Source organism: Calidris pugnax, unplaced genomic scaffold, assembly GCF_001431845.1.
Source record: "Calidris pugnax isolate Ruff unplaced genomic scaffold, ASM143184v1 scaffold38, whole genome shotgun sequence".
In the NCBI taxonomy this organism is placed as follows: Eukaryota; Metazoa; Chordata; class Aves; order Charadriiformes; family Scolopacidae; genus Calidris; species Calidris pugnax.
This window is the reverse complement of record NW_015090995.1, coordinates 4006422-4015010: the sequence shown is the minus strand read 5'-3', so window position 1 is coordinate 4015010 and position 8589 is coordinate 4006422. Positions and strand designations below refer to the sequence as shown.

The window sequence follows — 8589 nt, the reverse complement described above, 5'->3', positions numbered from 1 at the left end:
GGGGGGGAGGGGTGGGCAGAGTCCTGCAGGGGCTACCAGCCCACGAGTGGGGCTGGCAAGCGCTGGTCCTCTGGGACCTTCTCCTCTGCAGCCTCCCCTTCTCTGCGTTTTTTTTTTAGCCCGGGGCAGGGGGCAAGCCAGCACAACAGACCCGTCTTATTTCATGATCTCAGTGAGAAAAATCTGTGCATCCTACGTGGCTCTGGACGTGCTTGGGCCATGTGTACTGCCTGATGAGAGCCCGGCGAGCTTTGCTCAAGCCGTGCCCGTGAGTTTTGCTGTGGTCGTGCTGTGAGTGCTGCATCAGGAAGTTCAGCAGAAGCTGTGGCTGCGTAGGCTGAGCGTTAAAGGGCAGCAGCACATCCCCAAAAACGAGCGAGCAGCTCCTGCAGGACCCCAGCTTTCCTCTGGGTGGCCGGAGGAGATCTAGGGGTGTTGAGGGCCCCCCAGCTGGGAACCAAGATTTTGAAGTCAGGGTGATGAACCTCATGGCCGGGGTGGGAGGGGAGGGGTGGGCAGAGTCCTGCAGGGGCTACCAGCCCACGAGTGGGGCTGGCAAGCGCTGGTCCTCTGGGACCTTCTCCTCTGCAGCCTCCCCTTCTCTGCATTTTTTTTTTTAGCCCAGGGCAGGGGTTAAGCCAGCACAACAGATGGACAGAGACACATATATCTTGTTCAGAATGTTCTTAATTTTAATTTATTTTCTTTAATTTTTATAAAATACATCTTGTAAGATAAGTCTCTAAAAACTTGCTCCTTTTTTATTGCTTGTTAACAAGTTGAAATTCTAGATCAGAAATGAAGGAAACACTTTCAGTCGATTAACTCTCTTTTTGCGCGTGTGTGTGTGTGTGTGTGCACATGTGTGCGTGTGTGTGTGTGTGTGTGTTTGGGGTCTAGGGACAAGGGTGGGAAGGAGGATCTGGTTATTTTTTGTTAAATGGATACCAAAAAAACCCCAGCAACCCCCCAAGAGAGATAGCGGCGATGTGAATTCCCAGATCTTGACTGGTTTCTCCCCACCCTGCCATCCCTCCTGGCATCTCCCCCCTCCCCAGCCCGTGTGCGTTGGTAGCCTGGACAACCCATTTCAGCATTCCCAGTGGCAAGGATCCTTCGAACGCTCTGCTCAGCAGATCTGCTCCTTTATCCTTGCCCCTGCTGAAACCGGCAGTTAAAAAAAAAAAATATAATAGTAATACAGATCAAAAAAATAAAAATAATAATAATAAATCCATGCAAGATGGAGCTACAGTCTGCCACTGAAAGTAGTTTCTCCAATAAATAAACACTAAGATTAGCATTAAGGAGAAGCAGAGAAGAGTGAAACAAAATACCAGTTGGTGGGGAGGACTGGAAACAGTATTTTGGTGGGTCTGGCTGGACCCGTGCTACCCAGCCAGAGGGCTTTCCTCCAGCTGCCCTGGAGAGCAATCATGGGGGAGAGGTCACCTTCACCAGAGCCCTTGTCCTGCTGCCCCCCTCCATGGGAAAAGACTGAACTGGCACCAGAATGGATCTGGTTTGCAGAGATGGGCTGTGTTTCCACCCCGGGACCTCCAAACCACCCCCTTTCCTTCTTTCCTTAACTCCTTCATGGGTTTGGGCTGGAAGCGAGATGCTGCTGGTCCCCCCAGCCCTGGCAGACACAAGACAGTTGTCCTGACTTGCAGGAAATGTGGAATGTAGAGGGGTTGGGGAAAAGTGAGGGGAAGAGGGGGGACAAGAAGGAGGGGAAAGTTACATTTGAGACGTCCTTAACTCCTTCATGGGTTTGGGCTGGAAGCGAGATGCTGCTGGTCCCCCCAGCCCTGGCAGACACAAGACAGTTGTCCTGACTTGCAGGAAATGTGGAATGTAGAGGGGTTGGAGAAAAGTGAGGGGAAGAGGGTGGACAAGGAGGAGGGAAAGTTACATTTGAGACAGATGAGAAACCAACCAAGCTCTCCGGCGCAGCGGAGGTTAGAGAAGCAGACGTCACCCCAGAGAAGAGCACCATTGTGAAGGGACGAGAGCGTGCGGCGAGCGCGGCGCTGGCAGGGCAAGGGTGGGCAGGCCGGGGGGGGGACATCCCCCCTGCCTGCCAAGGGGTGGCTCTGGCTTTACGCTCCTGGGGCACAGAGCAGAGACATCCCCTCTCGGTCAAACCTATCTGCCACCTCTTTACCTGGAGGGTAAAGCCAAGAGTCCCCCCCTTGTCTTAGAGAGACACCAAACTCCTTTAGGCTTTAATAAGGGGCAGCTGGGTTAGGGCTTTATCAGCATTGGGGTCAGCACTCTCTTCTCCGCAATGGGAAGATCCTTGCCCTGAACTCCCTTTGCCTTGGCTGCAGCAGGCAATTTGGGGTAAATTCATCATCTTTCTGTGCTAAGGGAGAAGAAGAAAAAAAAAAAAGTCCTTATTCTCCATCCACGGGTGGTGACAGCAGACAGCTCCAGGAGAGTCTCTAGCAATGGTACCAGGACTGGGCCAACTTCCTTTTCTCTCTAGGTAGCCCCTTGCTACTCGTAGAGCAACCTACATGGATTTCCTCCTCCCAGGAGCATGAAGGCCTTTGCTCATCTCTAGGCAACATTGGGACACTGGAGTAAGTCCCTCCTCTTCTCTGGTTGGTTTTGGTGGGCTTGGCCCTAGAGCGAACCGGTTACGGATGAGCAGAGAGAGAAAAGTGCATGAAGAGGTGTCCATTGGTGGGAAGCTCTCCTTCCTGGTCACGCTCAGCACGATGGATGCGAGGGAGGAAGAGGAGGGGAGTCAGCGGCGAAGGCAGAGTTAAGGCAGGAGACCTGGTGTCGGGTGGCTGCAGTGTTAAAGCCTCGAGGTTAGAGAAAAGAAGGGCATTTGGTCTGGCCGGGATCCACAGCGCAGGCTAGAACTTGGTGCCTCGGCCCATCAGCTTGAGGACGGCAAAGTTGTAGGTGGCGGCGATGATGAAGGTGAGCTGTGGGTGGGAAGAGAGTGAGCGAGGAGGGAGGAGGAGAAACGAAGCTCCCACGGGTGAGGAGGGCAAGCGAGGTGGGACTTCTCGCCGGGGTACGTCAGAGGTGGCATCCCCCAGCCCAGCACCCCAACAAGGCAGTTGCCCCACGGAGCCCCGTTGCCCCGCTGCACCGGTGGGCCAACCTTGCTGGTGTAAAGCAAGAGGAGATCTGGGGGGAGGCAACAGTGCCTCTCCCCAGCGATCTCCTAAAGCCTCTCCAGATCCCCTCCAGCAGCCACCTCTACCTTCTTACGGCCTGAATTCATTGTCTGCACTTATGTGCCAGAAAATGACACCAGCACGGGCTCTGTCTCGTCCACACCCACCACCTCTGTTGTCCTCTGCCCCCACATCCTCGCCGGACGGAGGAGAACGGCCGGGCAGGGGGAGCACCGACTCACCAGTGAGACCAGCGTGGCAGCCGCCCCCACGAAGGCTGCGATGAAGAGGTGGAAAGTCATCTGGAACTGCAAGGGAAGAGAGAGGGGGGGTGAGCTCCCCAGGGTCCCACAGACCGCCGAGGACACCCACTGAAGGGAGGGCACGTGGGGGGACAGGAGGTGCTCACCTCGCTGGTCTTGCAGATGGAGAGCAGGTTGGAGCCGCATACCTTACCGGGGAAAGCATTCCAGGGCAGGACGCCTGGTGAGATATGGGGAGCCGGGTGAGATGGGCATGGCCACCATCCAGCTGCCTTGCCCAGCCTCCCACACGCACACACACACACCCGCAGCTTTTCAGGGTTCTTCAGCACTTGCCCCTGCTTTATCCCAGCGTCATCTGCCTGGACCCTCTCCTCCATCCCCTCTCCTCCACCCAGAGTGCTGGCTCCTGGGCAAGGAACCCGGCACTCACCGTACATCCTGGCATCCGCACACAGGGTGCCAATGCTGGCCGAGGTCTTGCTGGGGTTGGCAATGGACTGGCAAGTGGTCCAGGTGTTAAAATAGATGTAGACGGGCACCGCGGAGCAGGCGAAGACCAGGAGCCAGATGATGGTCAGGACGTAGGTAATGCCCACAAACTGCAAGGGGCAGGACAAGCCAGGGCAGAGCTGGGGTTACCAAGCAGCCAGGGACAGGGGACAGGGGAGCGCGAGGGTCCCCAGGCAAGGAGAGGGCATGGGGCAGGCAGGGGGCTGAGATGCTGCCTGCATCTGGCTCCACACTGCCCGCCAAACCCGGCGTATCCCCAGGTGGCCACCCCTGCGGCTCATGGGGCCAGCACCAGCCCCAGCTTCGCAGCCGGCTACGGGTGCATGGAGGTGCCCAGCGGTGGCAGCAGGATGGCTGCCACATCCCATGCAAGGGGGGGAAAACCCATGGCCACGGCCAAGCAGGGTTTGGCCTCTGCTGGAGGGCAGCTGCAAAACCTGCCTTGGCATCACCATGGGGCTCTCCTGCCCTCCCTCCGCCGTGCCACGCCGACCCGCCCCCCAGGGAACCGCAGCCGTCCCCCTCCGCTCCCCCAGGACACGGGGGACTTCCTCATGGTCCCCAAGCACAGCAGAGAGGACAACCCTAGTGCCACTGGGTGCCAGAGGGCATTGGGCTGCCGGCACCGCGGGGATGCTCATGGCTGTCCCCATCAATGCTTAAACTTTTCCCAAGGAAGTTATGAATGCTCCATCCCTGGAGACATTCAAGACTCAAATACTCAAATACAAACTTGAGTATAAGTTCCACCTAAACATGAGGAGGAGCTATACTATAAGAGAGGTAGAGCACCAGAACAAGCTGCCAGGGAGGTGGTGGAGTCTCTGTCTCTGGAGACATTCAAACCCCACCTGGACACATTCCTGTGCAATCTGCTCTGGGTGGACCTGCTTTGGTGGGAGGGGTTGGACTAGATGATCTCCAGAGGTCCCTTCCAACCCCATATGATTCTATGATTCTAAGACCAGGCTTGGATGGGGATTTGAGCAACCTGGTCTGGTGGGAGGTGTCCCTGCCCACGGCAGGGGGGTTGGAACTGGATGAGCTTTAAGGTCCCTTCCAACCCAAACCACTCTGCGATTCTATGAAGTGGCTTCATTAAACGTGGTTATTTATTTTGGGCAGCTTTGGGTCCCCAGGGGCCGTTGGCAGACCTGGGGGAGGGCGGTTGGGCTGCGTTTCCCTTCGGGACCACCCCCCAAAACCCCGACGGCCGCAGCCTCCTGCCCTTTGGCCACGCCGAGCGTGGCGAACCCGCTGCGGGGCGCGCGAAGGGGTGCTGAACCCCGGTTAAGATCACCTTGTCAGGATGTCCTAGCCACTTTCCCAAACACTGACACACTCGCTGCAACGAGTGAGCTCGCTGGGGGCCTCGCGCTCCCCTCCCTTTCGGGCCCCCAGTTACCGTTGCGCTGAGGCCCTTGCCGCAGATGGTGGTCCTGTAGTCCCCGAAGATTTGCCGGACGGCACCGGTGGTGTAGAAGCCTTCGGCCAGCAGCAGGGCTCCGTAGAGGAAGAAGAAGGAGGCCGTGCCATAGATGACGTACTGAAAAGCGTGGATGCTGCCGGGGAGAGGAGTGGGCTCAGGTGGAGGGGACATGGCCGGGGCAACCTCCCCACACCACCCCGGGGGGGACCGAAATGGAAGGTGAAGCTGCAAGAGGAGCAAGCTGGGGCAAAGCCATGGCTAGCAAGGTGATGGGACACTGTCAGCTTCTCTGCACCCTCCATACCTACCCAGTGTAGAAGTCCAGCACTAGCCAGGACACCTAGCAAGGGTCAGATAAAAATAGGCATGAAAAGGAAACAAGTGGCCACCAAACCCTGCTGTGCACCCGCGGCATCAGCACATGGCAAACGCAGCCTGGGGTCTCCATGGTGCCCAGGTGACAGCATCGCCCTGGCCAGTATGGCCAGGCACCTCCTCCTGGTGGTGCAGAGCAAGATGGAGAGGCGAGGGGTCCCGGCGCAAGGGTGATGCACCCCAGCAGGGTACTTACACGTCGATGAGATACTCGTAGTCCTGGTAGTTTTTGGAGAAGTAGGTCTCAATGAGCTGCTCGGTGCCTGTGAGGGCTTCGTGCCCACAGCCACAAAACAGCGCTACCCCGAAGAAGCACAAGCCAGTGGCAACCAACGAAGCAAAGGGTGCCCCGATGAGACATCTGGCACAGCACTCAAGCAGACCTAAGGAGAAGAGAGGGGAGGTGGGATGGGACCGCCGGGATGGGGAGCACTCAGAGCAGGCAAGCATGGGGGGAGGAAGGTGCCCAGCGGGAGGAGGGAAGCAGGTTGAAGGAAAAACCCAGAAACGATTTATTGTGGTGTGGGAGATCCAAACCCAGCAGCTTCCCCACGAGCTCTCTAAGCAGCACCCAAGGGTGCCCAGGGACAGGGGGGTGACGGCAGCGTGGGGCACCGGGGTCACCACGAGGCAGCCCCTGGGTGTGAGGTGGACGGGGAGCTGAGGTGAACCATCCGTCACGACCCACACGAAGCGAGATGGAAATACAAGGCGACGTAGCGTGATGCCAGCGGGACCCACCAAACAAGCTGCTAATGGGCTCCCCGCTGCCGGCACAGCCCGGATGCAACGGGGACACCGGCTGCCCCTTCCATTTTTCTTTCCACCTCGAAGATGGAGGGGAACCCAGCACCTCCACATGGACAAACCCCACTGGAGCCCCAGCAACGTAGCCCAGCCTTGGGGCAGGGCGAGAAGAGCCAGCACATACCCCAAGCACCCCGGGCTTCGGGGTGGCGGGTTGGGGGGCACTCATCCCCTCTCCTGGCACCCCGCGGGCAGCTCGGGCTGCAGCAGCCCCGTTACAGATGTACTTATGGAGAGGAGACGCATTAGTTCCCCAAAACGTCAGCGCTTGTGTAATGGGTTTAGTCCTCCAGGACAGGTATTTGGCAGGAGGGCACGTGTACCTGAGCGTGGGGAGGGAAAGCAAGGGCACGAGCCTAAATTGCCTAAATGCTGGGTTGTTTTTCAGCAGTGGGGCCACGGGCACCTGCTCCTTCTGCACGCCAGGGCTCTGATGTGCAGGATCATTGCTCGGGTTCCCCAAAGGGCTGGGTTGGGAGATGCTCAGCCGGCCACTCTCCTGCTCAGTTTGGGGGCGGGCAACCAGTTGGGTTTGCACCCACTTCGGGAGCATCAGTTTGGCTCCAGCTGAGCTGTGACAACCTGGCTGTGCAACACCTCTGCCCAGGAAAGCTGCTCCCCTTCCCCAAAACGCAGGCTCCGGCACCCCACTGTCCCATCTGGGCATAGTATTTGTGCCTTGAATGCCAAAAAAAGGCACCTGTGGGAAGCATTCCCAAACCCACGCTCCCTCCACGGACCCCACGGGTGCTTATCTCCTCCCACAAAGGACAAGAAAGCCCCGGGGTCCTGGCCAGCAGTGCCCTCCCCTCCCCACGGGGAGCAAGGTCGCGCGGTGGCACCGAGGACAATGGGGGATTGTCCTGGCACTGCCACCCCGGCGGCTGCCCCGTGCCCAGAGCAAACAGGGAACAAAGGCTGTGCTATGGGGGGAGCGCTGGGACCCCCCCACCCTGTTTGTTTGCCTTGGAACACAACAGGTCCTGGGGAGAGGGGGGGGGGGTGTCTCGCTCCTCCCCACCAGCACTGCTCCCTGAACCTCACTGGGACCCACAGGGACGGCCAGCGGGGTGCTGGGTCTTTTTATTTTTGGCCACCTGGGAAGCAGCGTGGCAGCTTCCCAGGGGGCTGGGGGACGGTGAGTGGGTCCTTTCCTGGGGGGGCTGCGGGTCCCGGGATGCAGCAGGAGCCTGGCATGCTCCCTGCCACAGCTCTAGCCCCTTGGGCTTTGGGAAGGCAGCCTGGGGAGGAAGAGGGAGGAGAAAAAGAGCCCTTGTGCTGCACAATCCCAGGCCTTGTACCCGGGCTCAGCTGCTGCTGGAGCCAAACAATACGCTGCAGACAGGAGGAGGAGGAGGAGGAGGAGGCAGGGTGCTGGCACCCATGGCACCCCTGGGAACAGAGCACTCCTGATGCCCAGGGAGGGAGGGGGGCACGCCGGTAAGTATTAGCTCTGGGGTAGTGATAGGGAAACTGAGGCACGAGGAGTGCCTCTCTTCTCCCAGGGCTGCCGGCATACAAGTGGCACAAGCTGTGACAGGTCTCAGCACTCTGCCAGCACCTCCCAGCTCCCACCAGCCCAGGGTAGGACCTCCGTGCGGCAAGGAGTCGGGTGGGATTGGGTGTGGGGTTGGCATCTGTCCCCCCACGGGCAGCCCATGAGCACACAGGGAGGGAAAACAGCTTTGGGAAAGAAAACCCCATCCCTGCTGTGCCAAGGCATCCTCCGTCCAGCTCCCACAGCTGGCACGGCCACACCGGAACCTGACCGGTGTTTCAGGGAGAAGCTCCGCTCTGGGACAAGGTCCCCAGAGCCACCAGTGATGGATTCCCCCCGTGTCTCCGCCACCCTCACCCCCATACTCACCCATGGTGCTGGACTTGGTCAACTCCCCCGACCGCCCGCCCGCTCGGCTGCTTCGCTGCTCTCTGTGGGAGCCCTCGCCTGCCTGGCACTCCCTCGCCCTGTATGTCCCCCTCTGGGTGCCTGTCCCGCTCTCCAGCAAAGAAAAGGGCTCTCTGAGTGACAGCCACCCCCCTTAAAGGAACAGAACCCCAGATC

At 58.9% G+C, this 8589-nt stretch overlaps 1 protein-coding gene across 2 annotated transcripts; it reads right to left on the bottom strand.

Moving 5' to 3' along the window:
* Positions 1-1764: 1764 nt before the first annotated feature.
* On the bottom strand, positions 1765-8534 carry PLP1 (proteolipid protein 1). Of its 2 annotated transcripts, none has more exons than XM_014955230.1 (7): positions 8395-8534; positions 5917-6103; positions 5217-5478; positions 3837-4005; positions 3550-3623; positions 3383-3448; positions 1765-2942 (listed from the first exon to the last, which is right to left on the bottom strand). In XM_014955230.1, the coding sequence occupies exons 1-7, from the start codon at positions 8396-8398 to the stop codon at positions 2871-2873; spliced, it is 834 nt and encodes a 277-aa protein (XP_014810716.1). In that variant the 5' UTR covers positions 8399-8534; the 3' UTR covers positions 1765-2870. The 2 variants fall into 2 exon arrangements, with proteins under 2 accessions (XP_014810716.1, XP_014810717.1); XM_014955231.1 differs by having other exon boundaries at positions 5322-5478.
* Positions 8535-8589: the final 55 nt, after the last annotated feature.